General features: G+C 44.8%; 2 protein-coding genes across 3 annotated transcripts in view; one reads left to right on the top strand and one right to left on the bottom strand.

Annotated features, from left to right (window-relative positions):
• RTF2 (replication termination factor 2) overlaps window positions 1–21,483 on the bottom strand; it is a 73,356-nt gene that overhangs the window by 22,185 nt on the left and 29,688 nt on the right. The gene's annotated exons all lie outside the window — the stretch shown is intronic.
• Window positions 9,198–17,068, top strand: LOC130473454 (beta-1,3-galactosyl-O-glycosyl-glycoprotein beta-1,6-N-acetylglucosaminyltransferase 7-like). The gene is made up of 4 exons (XM_056844978.1): window positions 9,198–9,331; window positions 11,205–12,241; window positions 13,920–14,015; window positions 16,837–17,068. The coding sequence occupies exons 2-4, from the start codon at window positions 11,263–11,265 to the stop codon at window positions 17,061–17,063; spliced, it is 1,302 nt and encodes a 433-aa protein (XP_056700956.1). The 5' UTR covers window positions 9,198–9,331; window positions 11,205–11,262; the 3' UTR covers window positions 17,064–17,068.

Raw genomic sequence — 21,483 nt, 5'->3', positions numbered from 1 at the left:
CATGTATTTAGAATATTTCTTTTTTTCTTTCTTTCTTTGTTTATGCCTTTTTATTATTTCAAACCATGTGAACAATTTTGGTTATTTAGAATATTTCTATGCCACCTCTTCAGAGGACAGCTTGAGGCAGCTTGCCATTCAAAACCACGGTATACATAAAAAACAAACCATTAAACATAAGCAGCATTAAAAAAAATATATCCAGAGAAGAGAAGCAAGACCATTGAAAAGTATTTATTTATGTGGAATATTTCAAGCTGGATCCTGCGAAAGCATGAACAGGAAGCACTGATGGTGGCAGATCCCCCTCCCATCTATTCCTTTCCATTGCAGCCCTCTGCAACTGCCCCACCCCCCACCAGCAAAGGCACTGCTAGAGGCTACGGAGCGCCCTGTGGTCAAAAAGCAATCAGGCACAGAGGGCTGCAGGGAGGACAGGGAAATGGTAACGGAGGTAGTTTGGAATTTCCTGCATTGTGCAGGGTGTTGGACTAGATGACCCTGGTTGTCCCTTCCAAACCTATGATTCTATGATTCGATGGCAAAATGTTTTTCACTGAATTCTCCCCTCCTTACTGCTGCCCCATGTCCAGAAGTTTTTTTGTTCACAAGGGGTCCCATGACCCCAACAGCAATGCCTTTTGAGGGACAGGTCCCAGAAGGCTGTTTTGGGAAGGGGAAAAGGAGAAGAAAGATCCACTACCATGGCTGCCTTCCGTTTACGGAACCACAGGATTCAGCTCAGCATGTTTCAGAATAAGAACATAAGAAAAGCCATGCCGGATTAGACCAAGGCTCATCAAGTCCAGCAGTCTGTTCACATAGTGGCTAACCAGGTACCTCTAGGAAGCCCACAAACAAGACGACTGCAGCAGCATTGTCCTGCCTGTGAGCCACAGCCCCTAATATAATAGGCATGCTCCTCTGATCCTGGAGAGGTATGCATCATGACTAGTACCATTTTGACTGGTAGCTATAGATAGCCCTATCCTCCATGAACATGTCCCCTCCCCTCTTAAAGCTTTCCAAATTGGCAGCCACAACCACATCCTGGGGCAGCGAGTTATACAATTTAACAATCCCGAGAGAGTTCACTCATTTGATTCTGCAAGTGCCACATTAAAACTTTTTTTACTTACCTGGGCATTTGATTCTTTAATTTTATGTTGTATTGATGATTTGGTAGGCAGGCCATTTTCCCCTACAATGATTTTTCTTTTTGCAGCATAAAAACTTTAAACTATGAATTTGGATGCTAATGTTTTAAAACATTCTTACTTTTTTCTGATTTATCCGCTGCCTAACCCATATGTTATATCTTGTGCCATCGTTTTATATTTGTATCTGCTTCCAAAGCCTGCCAATACAGCTTTTTTATATTGCAATGCAGAGAACCGCTTATTTTTATTTACTGACGTTATTTACACATAGTGGGTCTGTATAATCAACACAATAAGACATTCGATAACTTATGCATTAGGAGATTAGAAGTCCGGAACCACCAGAAAGAAACAGAAGCATTGCATAACAGAAACAGAAGGATTGCACTCCTACACATGAAGCCAGCTGAGCTATTCACAGCTCTTGGCGCTCTCTCAGCCCCACCTATCTCACAGGGTGTCTGTTGTGGGGAGGGGATGGGAAGGTGATTGTAAACCGGCTTGATTCCTTCTTAAGTGGTAGAGAAAAGTCGGCATATAAGATCAACTCTTCTTCTTCTTAACATGACACATTAAGTGGTACAGAAATTACATAATAGGATCTTACTTTTTTTTGCTGTCAAGTCACAGCTGACTCATGGTGGGGTTTCAAAGACAAGAGACATTCAGGGGCAGTTTCCCATTGCCTGCCTCCACGTCATGACCCTGGTATTCCTTGGAGGTCTCCCATCCAAATACTAGCCAGGGTTGACCCTGCTTAGCTTCTGAGATCTGACAAGATCAGGCTAGCCTGGACTATCCAGGGCAGGGCAGGATCCTACTTAGCATACGCTATATATAGCAGTAAAGACCACAAGTCCCAATCCTTTATCCAAGTAGGTTTGTGAAACCTTTCTGTACTGTGCAGCTTTGTTACCTGTGCATAAAAGCCTTTTTGAATACTCCATTTTTGCAAAGTTTGTGGAAGGCCAGGAGAGGGGGAGCTTTCCTGACCTCCTTGGGCAGGCCATTTCATTGGGCATTTTAATGTGTTTGATCTGTACGCTACCTTGAGAGCTCTTGCTATGAGGAGGCATGAAAATAACTGTCAAGTTAATGTAATAAAATGTGCAAATCAGACAACAGTATCGAGAAACAAAAGAAGACAAGAGAGGACTAACTTGTTCCTTACAGCAGCTGCCCTTATGGGAATGGTGAAAAATGACTGTTGCAGAATCTACAATTTTAGCAAGACCTGGTTATGATAGGGATATTTTTTGTGTGCTTGTCAACCCACCCTCTTTCTCAGGGTGGCATACCTGAGTCTCCCTTCCTCAAGTATCTCCCCTCAGCCATCCCCTTAAGCAGGTTAGGATGAAAGAGAACCAAGATTGCCAGTAAATTTCAAGGCTCAGCAGGGCTTTGAAGGTGGGAGTCTCCTGGCCTAGGCTCGGCTCTTCGGAAACCCCACTTTTAAAAAAGGGCCCTGATTCTCTACAACATGCTTCATCCTTCGAGGAACGTGGCATGCAGAACCCTCTCTGGTTCCATAAGCATACTGCCCATAGCTGCATCAAGGCTTTTAACATTTACCATCATTAGTTAAAAAAAAGCAATGTATTAAAAGATATTTTGGTATTCTGCAAACATACTGTTTTGAATTGTTCCTGCACACAGCTCTGGTCTGATGGCAGATCTCATACCCAGAGGTTTATTTATTTACTGCATTTACATCATACCTCTTTTCCCCAGTGGGGACCCAAAGCAGCTTACATTGTTGTCTTCTCCGCCTTTTTAGCCTCACAACAGCCCTGTCTTTCTCTTTTCAGCTTCATTTATACCCTGTCTTTCTCCCCAATGGGGACCCAAAGAAGCTTACATTGAACACATGAACACATGAAGCTGCCTTATACTGAATCAGACCCTTGGTCCATCAAAGTCAGTATTGTCTACTCAGACCGGCAGCGGCTCTCCAGGGTCTCAGGCAGAGGTATTTCACATCACCTACTTGCCTAGTCCCTTTAACTGGAGATGCCTGAGATTCAACTTGGGACCTTCTGCATGCCAAGCAGAGGCTCTACCACTGAGCCACAGCCCCTCCCACCAGTTTGTTCTCCCCTCCATCATTTTATCCTCACAACAGACCTTTGAGATAGGTTAGGCTAAGCATGTTCGACTGGCCAAAGGTCACCCAGAGAACTTCCACGGCAGAGTAGAGATTCGAACCTGGGTCTTGCAGATTCTACTATGGCACTCTAAAACACTATATCGTAAAGGGTTCATTTCATTGCTTAAGCCTCTAAAGCCAACCACTTAATTGAAATAAAGATAACTTCAGGCACGACAACTAAAAAAGGTAAAGTGAAATTATTTTGATTAGGAAGAAGGCACGGACGCAAGATCTCTTAGACTGTTTTATCGTCTCTACGGTATCCCTAAAGAAATCCTTAAAACTGCTCTCGTTTGCCTGTCCGTTACATGGAAAGTTTCAGCAGCTAGAGAGTTAAAAAAAACTGTTCACTGCACTCTGCTAGTAGCCAAAGGTTAAAGCCATACCAAGACTATTTATAAGCAACAGTAAGGCTGTATCTACAGATCTCATTTACAAAGACTGGTTTCACTGCCTTACAAGGCTTCCAGAACAAGGCAAGGGGAAGAAAATTCCAAAAAAAAACAAAACAAACTCACACGTAATTTTTAATTATGCTATATGGAATATCACTGCTGTTAAATTCTAGAACAATGGACTTCAGCAGCTCAGGATAACCTACATTAACACTATTGGTAAATATATATTAAATTTTAACTCATTTCATAAGACAGAAGGTCTCAGCATTAAAAATAGAAGGACTGCGTTCTAAACGTGCCTGAAGGGCAATATAGTTCCCTCATTTCTTTAACTTTGGCTCTCGATATCTGCCTTTTCCAGTAGTGGGTGAGTTTATGCCTTCTGAACTTTAAGGGCAATTCTTAAAAGCTACCAATCTCTTTTCTTCTCAAACTACCCAAGTCCATAAGCTTCTCCATCTCAGCAAGTTAGAGGTTTAGAAACATAGCTTGCAACCATTTATTCATGCATACAATTAAACATTTTGAGCAATTACCAACAGAGCAGCTGGTAACAGCGCTTCTTATTCATGATTAACAGTGACTTTAATTGAAAATTGAAAAACATGGCCACTCCTGCAGGCTCAGGTATTTTCTCCTCCACTTCGAAAATGTTGCCGCTAATAGTTTACAATGGTGCCCAGGTTGACATGGTAGGGTTATAGCACCTTGCCTCCAAACCATGACATGACACTAAGCTCTGATGTGGGTTTGCAAATCAAGGTTGAGAGGCAAAGCAATAATAAAGGTATGCCAATTCAGACACCAGAAAAGGCTATGGTTGGTGAAAACCAGCAAAAAAGATGGAGAAGGGAATCAGCATGTGCGAGACACTTTACTCTGCTCTGGTTAGACCTCACCTAGAGTATTGCCTTCAGTTTTGGGCACTGCAATTTAAGAAGGAATTTAAGAACTGCAATTTAAGAACAAGCTGGAACGTGTCCAGAGGAGGGCAACAGAGATGGTGAGGGATCTGGAGACCAAGTCCTACGAGGAAAGGTTGAAGGAGCTGGGTATGCTTAGCCTGGAGAGGAGATGACTGAGAGGGGATATGATAACCATCTTCAAGTACTTGAAGGGCATTCATATAGAGGATGGTGCTGAGTAGATTTCTGTTGCCCCATAAGGTCAGATAGAACCAACAGGTTGAAATTGAATCAAAAGAGTTTTCGTCTAGACATTAGGAAGACTTTTCTAACAGTTAGAGTGGTTCCTCAGTGGAACAGGCTTACTCTGGAGGTGGTCAGCTCTCCTTCCCTGGAGGTTTTTAAGCAGAGGCTAGATGGCCATCTGTCAGCAATGCTAATTCTATGACCTTAGGCAGATCATGAGAGGGAGGGCATCTTGACCACCTTCTGAGCATGGAGTAGGGGTCACTGGGAGTGTGTGGGGTAGGTAGTTGTGAATTTCCTGCATTGTGCAGGGGGTTGGACTAGATGGCCCTGGAGGTCCCTTTCAATTCTATGATTCTATTCTATGAGCACAGGAGGAAAAAGGCATCCAACAAGCACCAAACCACGAACAGGCATGGCCTTTGAATTGAGCCACTAACTATATGCACACAGAAATACAGGCAAACAGATTGTGATGATTGGATGGATTTCATGCAAATTTCCTACATGAAAGAGATCTCAGCATAGTAAAATCATAATGCCTGAGTTGGTGCTTGGAGTGATCAGTTGCTTGAAAGGAAGTAGAAAACAGATAGTCTGGATACCGGGTTGGATGTAAACAGGTTTTCTGAAGGTGGGAAAAGGGAGGAGAGGTTTTCCCCCTAATCTCCAAAAAGGCTACTGCTTTGGATCACGGGACCTGCATGGCAATAAGCCATGTGGGACAGGAAGGTGGAATCGGGAAAGACTGATTGAAAGAGCTGGCTAGATCCACCCCATGGTGAAAAACTATAATTTATGTGATGCTACCTTACATGGAGCTACTGTGGTGACCCTAGCCCAGTGTTGTCCAGTCACTGGCAGCAGTTCTCAGGTAAAGAAGAAGAGTTGGTTTTTATATGCCGACCTTCTCTACCCTGTGAGGTAGGTGGGGCTGAGAGAGAGTGTAGGAGTGGGGAAACAAATCCAGTTCACCAGATTAGCCTCCGCCGCTTATGTGGAGGAGAGGGGAATCAAACCCGGTTCTCCAGATCAGACTCCACGGCTCCAAACCACCGCTCTTAACCACTACACTGCACCAGCTCTCCAGCGGTCATTCCCACTATCAAAGACCCTTTAAGGGAAAATGTAGGAGGTTGAATCCGGGATTTCCTTCGTGTAAAATGTGCCCTAGCACTGAGCTGCCGCCACTCCTATCCAGCCCTTAACACCACCATCATACCTAGACAGAAATTGAATAATACTTTTACATCCACTCAATAAGCAATAAGGAAGGAATGGAGCATTTTACAGAGGCTTAATAAAGGTTTATGACACCAGATGACCTTGATATGTAAACAGCAGGCAGAGCAGAGGTCGTGGCCGTGGCTACAACTGCAATACACAAATGTCCCGCCTCGAAAATTCCTCTCAATGACTTCCAAGGATACCAGATATTACGTGTGCTCCATTCATTGCATGTTGTAGGAAACAAACAGAAAGATGGCGTTTCCACATAGCATAAGAACATAAGAAAAGCCATGCTGGATCAGACCCAGGCCCATCAAGTTCACACAGTGGCCAACCAGGTGCCTCTAGGAAGCCCCCAAACAAGACAGCTGCAGCAGCGCCATCCTGCCTGTGTTCCACAGCACCTAATATATTCAGCATGCTCCCAAAGGCTCCCAAGCTCAATCCTTGCTCACCTTTAAGCAGGAGAACCAGGGGCAGGGCAGATGATGGAACCGTGGTCTTGGTATTTTCTTTCCTGACGTTTCGCCAGCAGCTGTGGCCGGCATCTTCAGAGGAGTAACACTGTAGGACAGAAAATACCAAGACCACGGTTACACAGCCCGGATAACCTACGAGAACCAATGAACTCTGACCGTGAAAGCCTTCGACAATATTCAGATGATGGAAGCTTGCCAAGTTGTGAATGAAGTAATGACCGGTGCATAGCAGCATAGCTTGCACTGCGGTGTCGTGTGCCAGTGGCATTCCATGAGCGGCGATTTCTAGCAAAGTTCTGTGAGGCAGCATCTCGTGTCCTGCCATGGGCTGGCCTTGGACCGTAGCTCTTGCTGGCTCTCTTCCCAAGCCCACCTCCTTTATTTCTTCCTCTCTGAGCAGCTTACACCACAGAGCAAAAGCATAGTTATTTGTCAAGGACTTTTTAGAAACACTGCTTTTAAGTCTCCATAGGGACAACGCTGATCTAATGCAATGGAGGGAGGAGGAGGAGAAGTTGGTTTTTTATACCCCGCTTTTCTCTACCTTTAAGGAGTCCCAAACCGGCTTGCAATCGCCTTTCCTTTCTCTGCCCACAACAGACACCTGGTGAGGTAGGTGGGGCTGAGAGAGTTCAGAGACAACTGTGACTGGCCCAAGGTCGCCCAGCAGGCTTCATGTGGAGGAGCGGGGAAACCAGCCCGATTCACCAGATTAGATCTGTCGCTCATGTGGAGGGAGTGGGGAATCAAACCCGGTTCTCTAGATTAGAGTTCGTCGCTCTTAATCACTACACCATGCTGTTGGAGTTGGACCTGGAAAGGGATGATGATAATAACAATAATAGTGATGATAATGACAGTGATAATATAGACAGGGTGATCTCCATTGCTGGGTTAATATCTGTTGGTGTTCACGATCTCCAGAATTCTTGACAAGGACGACTACAAGCAGCTAGTCAAGTCTCAGGCAAACATGCTGGTAACAAATGAAAAGTGGTTCCCTCCCCCTAAGAGCCAGCGTGGTGTAGTGGTTAAGAGCAGTGGTTTGGAGCAGTGGAGTCTGATCGGGAGAACCTGGTTTGATTCCCCACTCCTCCACGTGAGCGGCGGAGGTTAATCTGGTGAACTGGATTTGTTTTCCCACTCCAACACACGAAGCCAGCTGAGTGACCTTGGGCTAGTCACACACTCTCAGCCCCACCCACCTCACAGGGTGTCTGTTGTGGGGAGGGGAAGGGAAGGTGATTGTAAGCCGGTTTGATTCTCCCTTAAGCAGTAGAGAAAGTCGACATATAAAAACCAACGCTTCTTCTTCTTCTAAGGTGGGCTGTCTCCCTTCAGGAGGCCTGAGGAATCTTAAAAGCAGAAACGGCTCTCTTGCAATGTTTCCCTACCGATTAAAAAAAAAAACAGCACCAGCAGCACAACCTCTAGTGAACTATCGGATTTGCTACCCCTCAACACTCTCTCTCTCTCTCATGCTCTCAGTGATAGAATCCTATGACATCAGCCCTGCAGCCAGAGCGGCTGTGTTATTCCCTTTTTAATTGCCCTTTGCAACACTGCACTCCTGACTCCGTGACACGGGCCCCGCTCGCCCCTCTGTAGCCAGCCCGTCTCCCACAGCCCCACGTTTCCTAACACTCAATGGCAGGGTGCACAGTCCATTATGCTAATCTATTCTTGGCTCCATTAGTCCCTTGGCAGCAGCCTGCGGTTTCCTGAGCGAGCGCGTTTTCTGCTGTGCTCAGAAAACCTTGCACCCAGCTCCACAAAGCTTCCTCCTCCCTCCTCTCCTTCCCACCCCCCTCGAAAAGACAGATGTGATGCGAGAGCCGAGTGTTTTACAGATTCAGAGCGGGGCACGCCGGGCTGCTGTTAACACGCTTGTTTCCCTGTGTATGTTTACACAGTAAGCGTATCCCTTATGAGCTTCTAGAAAAAACGTTATTCTATTGGGGCTGGTGTTCCTGCTGTTTTTTCTTAGGCCCATACCACATAGACCCGTGCAGGAACGAGATGACGAACGCAGAGAGAGGACTGAACGGCAAAATGGATGCATCTTCCAGCTAGCATTCCACGGGAAGGATTTCTGCATCATGAAGTGGGAGAAAGGGCGGTCTCCTTCGTTGAAGCCCAGCATGCGCCAGTAAGGATTTTATTTTTATTTCATTAGCTTCGTTGATAGCCTCGGGGAGAATCAAGGCAAGTTGATAACATGATGCTTTCTCAAATGTGCGTCTGCTTGTTCCCCCACCCCCCCACACACACTTCTGCACGCTCTGTTTTTAAAAGCCTGAAATCGGAATTAGCAAGCTGGGGAAATAAAATTGATGTTGAACATAGATGTTCCGCTTAAAACAGAAATATATAGAAAAACATAGCTACGTAGCTAAACAGAAGTTTATATGGTATCAAAAAACAAAATTCAGTCATCACAGATGCTGAAAATCTAGCAGCAACCCCATGATGTTTCTGATTTTATGTACTGGCACTTATTAAGCTAAAGAATGCTTTCAAGCATGCATTGAAGCGGGGGGGGGGGGGGAAATCAATACTAGTAAATTAGTACCAGAAAACTGCTAGGAATCCGCAGAGCTTTTCAGACTTATCCTTTCTCTTCTAGCGCCAGATATATCCAGCACCTAAGAGTTCAAGGATGGAGGCTTTACCACTCTCTAAGCTCTAAGAGCGCATACTGCCACATTGAGAGTCACAGGATGGTTCAACAAAGCCAACTCTGTGTGAGAATATGTGCAGAAAGGTAAAAGCGTACGACTGTAAACAGATTTTTTTTTTTTTTTTTTACTAAAATGGGACCGGAGACATTAGCCAGAAATAGCACTGCAAGGAAAAGCTGCGTTGTTAGGGTCAGAATTTTCTTGTTTATCAGGAGCGGTTTGAAATGTGCTAAACATACTATTTTTTAACCTTTGATGTTTATCAGGAGAGATTTGAAATGTGCTATTGTTTAACCTTATACCTCACTTTCAAAAGCATTTGCTTTGGTGCTGTGTGTGTGTAAAGTGCCTTCAAGTCACAGCCGACTTACGGTGACCCCTTTTGGGGTTTTCATGGCAAGAGACTAACAGAGGTGGTTTGCCAGTGCCTTCATCTGCACAGCAACCCTGGTATTCCTTGGTGGTCACCCATCCAAATACTAACCAGGGCTGACCCTGCTTAGCTTCTGAGATCTGACGAGATCAGGCTAGCCTGGGCCATCCAGGTCAGGGCTGCTTTGGTGATAATTAAACCAAAATAAGGGGCAAAAAAGAGAGATTGTGCTTTGATGCGGTTTTCCTTACAACAGCGGCACAGACAGCGATTTCCCCCCATGATCCGAACAAAACAAAGCTGCGGCAAAAGCACGCTAAGGTATCATCGCTTGCACAGCAACAACTAACGGCCGCTCTGCCCTCGCTGGAGGAAAAGCTAGCCAAGGCCAACTCCAGACTGAAAACAACACGATCAGATACAGGAAATAAACTTACCGTTTAAAAAGGGAAATGGGATCAGAAGCCAAAAAAGAATTGTGCAACTAGTTCCACACACCACAGCTTTGCATTTGTGCTTCTCAAACAACACAGCCAAGGCATGCCCCCCCCCCCCAATACTGCAGTGTGGAAGCTTGAGAGCAACTTGTAATATGGAGAGGGGCTGTGGCTCAGTGGTAGAGCCTCTGCTTGGCATGCAGAAGGTCCCAAGATCAATCCCAGGCATCTCCAGTTAAAGGGACTAGGCAAGTAGGTGATGGGGAAGACCTCTGCCTGAGACCCTGGAGAGCCGCTGCCAGTCTGAGAAGACAATACTGACTTTGATGGACCAAAGGTCTGATTCAGTATAAGGCAGCTTCATGTGTTCATGTGTTCTAGCGAGGGGGGGGGGGGAGAATAACTTTTGAAAAGGAAGCATCACGCAGTTTGTGTGTGTGTGTGTGTGCCGCCAAGTCACTGCTGACTTATGGCGACCCCGCAGGGTTTTCATGGCAAGAGACGCTCAGAGGTGGTTTGCCATTGCCTGCCTCCGCATGGGCTGAGAGAGTTCTGAGAGAACTGTGACTGGCCCAAGGTCACATAGCAGGCTTCATGCGGAGGAGTAGGGAATCGAACCCGGTTCACCAGATTAGAGTCTGCCCACTCTTAACCACTTTACCACGCTGGGCCCTATCAATTATTTTTAGATGTCACTAAATAATTCTTTGGATACCCGCCTTAAAAAAAAAAGATAAACATTTTAACCCCTCTAAAAAAACTCCTGTAGGAGGAATGAGAATCTACAAAAAAAGTAATAATAATAAGCAGGAACTACTGAACTGACATGGGAATGTAAACAGAAAGTCAGATTGGTTAAGATGAGGGTAGAAATTTAACACTAAGCCACAGAATGGGAAAGGCAAGAAAAGAACAGCCAGTTCTTAAATACGAAGCTGGGCATGTTTTTCTCAATATCTGCATTCCTGAAAATTCCCTATATACGAAGTTCTATAGACCCAGGCGTCACCTCTAACTGGGTGCCTCATGGGAGGGGGCATAGATAGGGAGGAAGCGTGATTCACCCCTTACACATAGTGGCTGACAGAATGCCCGCCCATCTTAACTCAAACCCAAACACTGATTTCTCTCCCTATCCCTCCCCAGGTAGACTGAACATGCTTCCCTGAACTATGGTTAGAAGAAAACCTGCGGATCACGGAAGATGAACCAACTCGAGGCGGTCAAATCTGGGTTTTTAGTATGCATAGTGGGTTGCGTTTGCATCTTTGCCTTCATCTATCTCAGGAATACAATCACCAAGGAAGTCAACGAGCAAAAACGTTCCCCGGAATTAGCCGAGTGTGGCTTCTACCCTGATGAGCTTTGCTCGGCTCTCTTTGAGGGCAAAGATGCTGCTCCTCAAATCGGCCACATGTGCGAACAGGTTCTTCGTGGACAAGCAATGTCTACCTGCATACGGACTCCCTGCAACTGTTCAACAATACAGAAGAGACTCCATTTCATCACTAGGCCACTGTCAGAAGATGAAGGGAACTTCTCTTTGGCATATATCATCACTATTCACAAAGAGCTGGATATGTTTGTTAAGTTATTCAGAGCCATTTACATGCCTCAAAACATTTACTGCATACACATTGACGAAAAATCGCCCAAGGATTACAAGACAGCTGTGCAAACCTTGGTCAACTGCTTTGAAAACGTTTTTATCGCTTCGAAAAGGGAGAATGTCGTCTATGCCGGATTTTCTAGACTGCAAGCAGATATCAACTGCATGCACGATTTGATTCGTTCCAAAACTCAATGGAATTATGTCATTAACCTATGCGGGCAGGATTTCCCCATCAAAACTAACAAGGAGCTGGTGCAATATATCAAAAGCAAATGGAATGGTAAGAACGTGACTCCAGGAATCGTCCAGCCGCCGCACATGAAACATCGAACACACACAAGTTACAACGAATATGTACACGCAGGAAAATCTTATGTGTATCCAACGAAGAAGGTGAAAAGTGAACCACCCCACAATTTGACTATGTATTTTGGGAGCGCTTACTATGTACTCACAAGAAAATTTGTAGAGTTTGCACTGACTGATGAACGTGCAAAAGATTTGCTTGAATGGTCAAGGGACACCTATAGTCCTGATGAGCACTACTGGGTTACACTGAACAGGCTGCCAGGTAAGCAATGTTTTTATACTACAGAGTATTCCCATGCATTTAATACTCAAGCCCATGAGAATCAATTGGGAGCCAGAATCCAATGTGCCAAAACAACTTTCTCATTTTGCCCTTCAGAGTTCAGAAAAACAGCAAACCCACAATATTCAGCATCAAAATGCTGGTACAACCTCCTTTTTTAAAAATCCCTAAATCTACACAACCTGTTAGTTTTTAATAGAGGATTTCCCCCCATCTCAAAGCATCAATTACACGCTAACTTTAAACAGAAAAACCTCTGAAATACACAACAATCTAGATGCTCAATACAATCTCTCATTTAGACACACTTCCATTCTTAACTGATTAGCTACCCATAAAAGATTATGCTTTTCTCTATTCTAGAAAACCTTTAATAAATCGTTATGAAATTGACAATTTCTCCACCTTCCCAATGCTGCAGCCAAAAATGCCCCCATAATGCATCTCCTGGGGGAAAAGGGGAGCCTGAGAAACAGTGTGAGAGGAGTCGGAGATTTGCCACTGGGCGGGGGTGGGGATCAGACACTCAGAAAAAAGCAGAAAAACTGAGTGCACGATATCCCTGTCTCCCTATATTTCAGGCTCCCACTCCATATTTGAGAGCCAGCGTGGTGTAGTGGTTAAGAGCGGTGGTTTGGAGCGGTGGACTCTGATCTGGAGAACCGGGTTTGATTCCCCACTCCCCAACATGAGCGGTGGATGCTAATCTGGTGAACTGGGTTGGTTTCCCCACTCCTACACATGAAGCCGGCTGGGTGACCTTGGGCTAGTCACAGCTCTCTTAGAGCTCTCTCAGCTCCACCTACCTCACAGGGTGTCTGTTGTTGGAAAGGGAAGGTGATTGTAAGCCGGTTTGATTCTTCCTTAAGTGGTAGAAAAAGTCGGCATATAAAAACCAACTCTTCTTCTAACACCAATGCTTCAAACCTGTCAGTCTTAGGTTATTCACATCCACAGAACGCTTGGTCTCCTTGAAAGGAGAAACTAGGAATGGGACAGGACCTTTCACCTTCACAGTTTGAGATGCCCAAATTGAGTCTGGCAGCCACTTGCTGAGACATGAAGGGATCTGTCTCAAGTGAGAGCCGGCCGTCCTACATTGAGGAAACTGCATGAGATTTGGGGAATGGAGTCAAAGATTCCCCCCTCTCCATCCATGGTCTCACGGGAGCACCACCTGACTTATCTTCTCCCACCCCGCTGTCAGTAATGGCAGAGCTGCTCTCCAGAGTGACTCCTCTGCTACCTTTGTCTTCTTCCCTTTGGCAGGCTACTTCTTGCAAGCAACGGGGTGTTGTAAATGCTATCATGCCACACCCTCGCATTGAAGCGCTTTCCCCCTATCAGGCATGACGTGCCCAAGGTTGGGTGCCTCTCTTACAGCTTGGCAGAGCCTTCACAGTCCCCTTCTGATGCCAAGGCTTGCATCTTCTCCTTGACTGGGTGCCAGGGGACTTCCTACGCCTCCCAGAGAGGTTGCAGGGAGTCTTTGCTTCGAAGTATCTTAAGACGTTCTGAACACTTCTCACGCCTCAGAGAACTAAGAATCATGAGACGAGGCAGTACTGAAACTGCCAAAAGAACAATACTGGGTGGAGCGGGGGAGAGAGACTAAGCATTTTCAATAACCAACCCTGCTTTTTCATGCGATTGTTAGATGCCCCAGGCGCCACGCCAGATGCAGAGTGGGAAGGAAACATACGAGCCATCAAGTGGAAAGACCAAGAAGGGAAAGCCCACAACGGCTGCAAAGGTAACACAATAACCAGACAGGGTGCAAGCTCGCCTCGAGACACACTGGGTGCTCCCTCTCTGCCCCAGTCACAACTCCTTCATTCCTGTGGACACGGCTTGAGCACCCAACTGACAAAATCCCCATTCAAACAAGAGGGAGCTGGCACAGCATCAGAGCAGGGAAGGTGGCTGTGGCCGATCTATCACCCCTTTCTTTGAGTCAACAGTTGCTTAACAGCTTTATGATTTGTACCCACAATATACCACTCAGTATTCATAAAGCATGGGAAATTCCACCAGGTAACAATGGATCAAACTGAGATTCCTCCGGCAATTGTAATATTGTGATTATTATACATACTCTAGTAACAAGGTGATGATTTACATTCATTTTGGAACCAATTTTCATGTACACCAGTGAAGTATAGGGGTTGGCATGTCAGACTAGGACCTCGGAGACCCAGGTTTGATTCCCCATTCTGCCATGGAAGCTTGTCATAAGAACATAAGAAAGGCCGCGCTGGATCAGACCAAGGTCCATCAAGTCCAGCAGTCTGTTCACACAGTGACGCAACCAGGTGCCTCCTCTAGGAAGCCCACAAACAAGACTGCAGCAGCATTATCATGCCTGTATTCCAGAGCACCTAATATAACAGGCATGCTCCTCTGATCCTGGAGAGAATAGATATGCATCATGACTAGCATCCATTTTTACTAATAGCCATGACTGTCGGATGACCTTGGACCAGTCACACACTCTCAGCCTGACCTATCTCATAGGGTTGTTGTGAGGAAGAGAGAAGGGCGAACTAAGCCACCTTGGGGCCCCAATGAGCAGAAAAGCAGGGTATAATAAATAAAATATCTTGCCCAAGGAATTTTACTACGATGAGACAGTCAGACAAGACATTTCCCCCCCACACACACTCAGATTTTGTTTTCCCTTTCTGAAAAGAGATGCAGTTGAAGGGGGAAAACTGGGTAACCAGAGTTAGGTTTGAGTCCAGTAGCAACTTAGAGACCAACAAGATTTTTGGTCTCTAAGGTTGGTCTCTAAGGTATTACTGGTCTCAAAACTAGCGCTTCTATGGCAGATCAACATGGCTGCCCTCTTAAAACTCTCTTCATGGGTAACTGGAGGATTCTTATGCTGGGTAGGTTTTACTGGTAGCATTTGCACATCGATTGGTATGTAGAATAGGGAACCTTCTTTTATTTCAGAGAAATGCTGCATTGTGTGTGCCGATGGAGCCCAGCCAAAGAACATGCACATACTTTTATATCTCACATGCTTAAACCACAGCTTTGGTCTCCCAGGATACAAATGTGTTGCAAAAGTGACTCAGGAAAGGGAAACATCACACTAATCTCATTTACTGGAAATATGAATAAGATGAGGAAACATTACCCAGAGCCTTAAATACATTTTCAAGAAGGCTTGGGTTTCAATGATGTATACAATAGTGGTAGTGGTTTCAGGTAGCCAGCTCAAGATTGACTTGGCCTTCCATCCTTCCAAGGTCAGTAAAATGAGTACTCAGTTTGCTGGGGGTAAAGTGTAGATGACTGGGGAAGGCAATGGCAACCCACCCCATAAACATAGTCTGCCTAGTAAACATCGGGATTTGACGTCACCCCGTGGGTCAGAAATGACCTGGTGCTTGCACCTTTACCTTTAAACAGTAGTGGCCTATCTTGAACGTAACAAGATGCTATCATTTTGCAAGGACTGAATGAAGGTCCTGTACCACTACAGCGGCAAAGGTGGGAAAATGACCTCCCAATTACTTTTCCATCTGTGCTCCCACCCCACCCCAAGCTATTTCCTTTACTGTTTTTGCACAGAAGACAAGAAACTTACCCCTGCAGAATCTAGTGTGGCTTTTCTTGCTCCTCCAAATATGGCCACTATACATTGAGCTGGATTCATATATGCAAGAAATCTCCCGACTTAACAACAGCTGGAGCATCCAAACCTTTGATTCCAAGGGCCACAAGGAGATACAAAAACCATTTTGTGGGCTGGGCCAGGGTTGGCCCCATTTTACAGAACCCGATCTAGGAAGGGGGGTTGGAGCACTGCTAAGGAGGCTGGACCTGAGGTCTTAAACTCTTAAGCCCCTCCTTTTAAGCAGATCCAATCCCACCTCTTTGAGTCAGCTTTCAGCACATGCTGACAACCCTGAGGAAGGAGCTTTGGCGCTTATTTGCCAGAACTTTAAAGTGCTAGATTTTCAATTTTTAATTTATAATCTATGTAGAATAGGGAACCTTCTTTTATTTCAGAGAAATGCTGCATTGTCTGTGCCGACGGGGCCCAGCCAAAGAATGTGCACACACTTTTGTATCTCACATGCTCAAACCACGTACAGCTTCACATATGGGTATTCCGTCTCTTCCTTGCACATGTACCCTTTCTACTTAAGTGCAGCACCCCAAGGTTGCCATGAAGAAGTGAGCTGTGGCTCACGAAAGCTCATACCCTACCAGAAAATATTTTTGTTCGTCTTTAAGGTGCTACTGGACTCTTGCCCTTTTCTACCATGGTTGCCACTTAAGCAAAGAATGCCAAGGTAAAACATGGGGGAAATCACCTTTGTTTTCCACACTATTTCAATTCTGACTTCCTCCAGGGAATCACATGCATCTTTAAGATGCCTCACCCTACTCAACATTGCCCAAGGAGATGGTACTGAAGCTGGGGAAAGTGGAAATTTTGGGTTATGAGAAGGGGACCAAGGGAGAGTGCTATGGGGTTTGGCATGAGCTACACAATGCCCACCCCATATTTTAGAATGCACTGTCTTCGGTTGGAAACTTACCATATGGTTTTTCTGCAGGTCACTACATCAGAGACATTTGCGTGTACGGACTCGGCGATATAAAATGGATAATTGAATCTCCTAATTTGTTTGCCAACAAATTTGAGCCAGAAACATATCCGCTTGTCATGGAATGTCTTGAGAGGCATTATCGGCACAAAGTACTCCAGCAGGCTGAAGTCCCACTGGAAGAACACTGGGCTTTACAGGAACATACTTACTTGAATATGAAGCTGAACATCTGACTCAACCAAGGTCAGCATCAGAAGGACCAAAGACAGGAACAAAAGGATGCCATTTTGTTTAATGTGTATGTTACAGATATGAAATCTGTCCAATGCAGCACCCACAGTCTATATTTGGAGACCACCAACAGCATTACAAGGGGGGGGAATTATTCATGGAATTAAGAGCTGATATATACTGGCATCCGCTATCTTTAGCAATGTGGCCCTGAGGACCTTTGGGTGGAACGGCAGCATAAAAACACGCTAAATAAATTCTCTGAACACATTAATTAGGTCTGCAGCATTTAGTGAATTGATCGGTTCATTGACTAAAAACTTTTTAAGAATTCAGTGAACAAAGGTCCCTCCAATTAATCTGGAAGCTGATGTTTTAGAATGCTTAACAGTATTTTCTTAATGAAAGTATCACATTAAGTGATAGGCACTTGAGCACTCTCATTTAAATGGAGGGAATGCCTCTAAGATGCATGTATATGTTGCAGCGAACACCGTCATCTAAGAACGTGAATGATTCCCCCCCACCTTACTGGGTTTTATCCATGCACAAATTTAGGCATATTAAATCAATTAAGTTGACCAAACCATTGAAGTGTCATTGACTGGGGGATAAAAATCCTTTTTAAAAGATTCCAAGTTATCTGTATAAACAAAGTTATATGTAATATGAAAAACAACAACATCATGGATCCCAGAAGAATCAATGAAGAAGACTCAAGATGCAATTTGGTGTTCCATATGCCTCCATTCAGACAGAAGGACAAATTAGGCAATTTACTGGAAGGAAGCAACAACTAAGGTGAACACAAACAAAGACATTGGGTTGGATTCAACACTGGTGCTCTTGCGTAAGAGGAAACGAAAGAAACAGACAATAGTAAACTTGCGATAAGTCAGAATTATTTTATCCCCCTTGAGTTTCCGCTTGCATAAGATGATGTGCCACCCATTTCTGTAACGATATAGGGAGGAAAATGCTAGCTACTGCAAAAGTGCTCGCCCAAGCAGAACTGCAGAAAGTCTGTTTCTGCTTGCGCAAATGGATCCAAGCCATTATATAATACCACTACAGATTTCAGTGGAATGACAAAACACGGAACTCATACAACAAGGTGTTTGATATCACAAACTACTCACTGCTACCTAAGTTACTGAAAATTTGAGATTATATGGAATCATGACTGTGAGGACTGATGTACACATGGATCTTTCGCTTTTTGTGTATGCATGGCTTCCAAAGCTGTCGTGTCGTGATCAGTGTGCATATCTGTACATGAGTTATTGTTTTAGAATAGGGACGGCAAACAAGAGAGACCACAAAACAATTTTATATTATTAACAAAATATACTTGTCCATAGTTTTGATTACATGGGAAAGGAAAATTGGGGTTCAGACGTTTTGAGAAGCAGATGAGTCTCACGCTTTAATATTCGACATTTCAGAGTTTGATTGATCATGTTCCCCTCGCGCTAAGTACCTGTGCCCCACAACCGTGGAAATGGTATGGAAGGCAGCGCCAGACTTGGTGCCTACCCACACAGAATTTTTAACAGTTGGTCATCCCTGTTTTAGAGCACTTTTTAAAAGGGTCGTTTCACTGGTTTTGCAACTGGTTTCTTCTGTCATATAGTACTGGATGAAAGCTACATATACTGCAAGAATAAGGAAGTGGAGTAGTCGGTACTGTGCGTGAACAAGATCTAGGGGTACAAGTGGACCATAAGCTGTCAGTGTGATGAAGCAGCAAATATGAGCAGTCAGTGTAATGAAGCAGCAAAAAAGGCTAATGGAGTGTATCAATAGGGGCATAACATCCAAATTATAAGATGTCATAGTCTTGCTGTACATTGCATTGGTCAGGCTGCACCTGGAGTACTGTGTGAAGTTCTGGAGGCCTCGCTTCTAAAAGGATGGGGACAGAATGGAGTGGGTGCCGAGGAAAGCGACGAGGATTATCAGGGGCCTGGAGACTAAGCGCTACAAGGAAAGGCTGAGGGACTTGGAATGTTTAGTCTGTAAGAGGTTGAGGGGGGACAAGTTTGCTCTCTTTAAATATTTGAAAGGCTGTCACTTAGAGGAGGGCAGAGAGCTGTTCCTGCTGGCTGCGGAAGATAGGACTCGCAATAATGGGTTTAAATTACAGGTGGAAAGGTACCAGCCGGACATTAGGATTTTTTTTATATAGTGAGAGAAGTTCAGCAGTGGAATTGGCTGCCTAGAGAGGTGGTGATCTCCCTCTCACTTGCAGTCTTCAAGCAGCAGCTGGACAAACACTTGTCAGGAATGCTTTAGGCTGATCCTGCATTGAGCAGGGGGATGGACTAGATGGCCTTTATGGCCACTTACAACTCCATGCTTCTATGATTCTACTACTTGAGACCACAGGCGTGGGATACTGTGGCTTGAACCAAGTGGAATGTCTGCAGGACAGAAAGGATTTCCATCCACGGAGTGGGACCATCAATTAGGCTGATGTGCACACATTCAAACAGAGGGCAGGATCCCGCAAATCTGTTCTGCCAGTGGTCATGCTTTCCTTTGCTGCAACGAGTCTTCCCCAATGCAAGAGGTATTCCTGGAACAGCCTCTTGCATCAGAGAAGGCTTCTTGTGCCTGAGGAAAGAGCCACTGGTAGCATAACAGATCTACTGGATCCAACCCATAAAATGTGTTTTGACACAAAACTGAAGAATGTGATCTTTAACTAAGACAATTCAGGAAAAGAAAAATCTGTAACAGTTTTCATAGATACAGCCTTAATTTTACATATGAATCAAACCTCCCCATACGTCTCAACCCTCTTCAAACTTTCCAACTTTAGTGCACAAATTATACAAACCTGCGTATAGCATGTGATATTGCTGCCTGTAATCTGGTGAGTTCTACACACTTTATGTCCTACCAAAACTTTTTTTTAAAAAGTCAGATCAGATGTGAGCCTGTGAATATATGTGGTCGGATGCAGCCAACCTTTTTCACTCAATCTTGCCTATTTCCACTCATTACTACAGCCACTATCACACATAGCTTTGTGCATGCTTGATCTCCAGCACAGCCTTTTGGGCACAAAAAGGGAACCTTCTTGGTTCCTTCTGCACCAGCAGAAAAGCTGGCTGGATCCAACTCAGGCCTTTGGCTACTGGAACTGAAACTCACGTAAGTGTCAAAAGCAAGCATGATATAGTGGTTAACAGCGGTGGTTTGGAGTGGCAGACTCTGATCTGGAGAACCGGGTTTGGTTTCCCACTCCTCCACATGAACCGCGGACGCTCATCCGATGAACCATGCTGGTTTCCCCACTCCTTCACATGAAGCCAGCTGGAGACCTTGGGCTAGTCACAGTTCTCTTAGAGCTCTCTCAGCCTCACCTACCTCACAGGCTTTCTGTTGTGGGGAGGGGAAGGTGATTGTAAGACGGTTTGATTCTTCTGTAAGTGGTAGAGAAAAAGGGTAGCTTTTTTATAGAAAAAGGGGGGGAAATAATGAAAAAGCCTCTCTAATACACGTTGTTGATCTCCCCTTGGGAAAAAGTAACTCCAGTGGCTGGACTTGGGAAAGACCAAGTGCCTTCAAAAAGTAATGTGTAGCTTGTGGTGCAGTAGCAGTAGGAATCCAGAAAGTTGAACTGTAAAACTAAGGTGGCCTTTTGGGGATAGTGTGATAGAACCCAGATGCAACAAGGAAATCAGATCTTTCCAAATAATCCAGCATATGATTATTCGAGTGATGAATCTCTGAAAGAACATTGTAACAGATGAAGACCTTGCCTCCGGTGTCTGAACAGGAAATAATTCTAGAAAATGAGGGGAAACAACTCCAGGAAGGAAGTGACTCCACCTCACAGCTACATACAGTCATAAAACACTCCTTTAAGCTTTGGGCTTTTAGTGTTAGCCAAGTGAGTGGGGAGTAGCTATGAAGACATTAGCATTCAATGCACATTTAACAGCAGATTTCCAGTGTGGTTCACTCATCTTCTGGGCAATTTAACATCTCCCATCTCTTTCTGGTAAGGCACAGAGGAGCTCTATGCACTTGACTGACTTCACCTTTCGATTTTTGTTCTGGTGTCTAGGATTCCACTGCAGGCCCTAACATGCAAGCAGGTCTTTCAATGCCAGAGAAAAATAGGCTTTATCTCCTACTGCTTCTTATTAGACTGGCAGGACCAGGGTAGTGGTGGTGGGTGGTTCATACCTCATCACTCCATTCAGCAAAGTTCAAAGCCTTCCTCCAGTCTAAGCCGCTTCTTGAGATGGAAGAGCAAGATTCAATGGAAGAGCAAGATCTGGTAGCACCTTAGACCAACCAGATGTCCAGGGTACAAGCTTTCAAAAGTCAAAAGGACCTTTGACTCTCAAAAGCTTATACCCAGCAAATCTTGTTGGTTTCTTAAGGTGCTACCGGCCTTGAATCTTG

This window comes from Euleptes europaea, chromosome 2, assembly GCF_029931775.1.
Source record: "Euleptes europaea isolate rEulEur1 chromosome 2, rEulEur1.hap1, whole genome shotgun sequence".
In the NCBI taxonomy this organism is placed as follows: Eukaryota; Metazoa; Chordata; class Lepidosauria; order Squamata; family Sphaerodactylidae; genus Euleptes; species Euleptes europaea.
The sequence above is the reverse complement of the archived record's forward strand: the minus strand, read 5'-3'. Positions and strand labels throughout refer to the sequence as shown.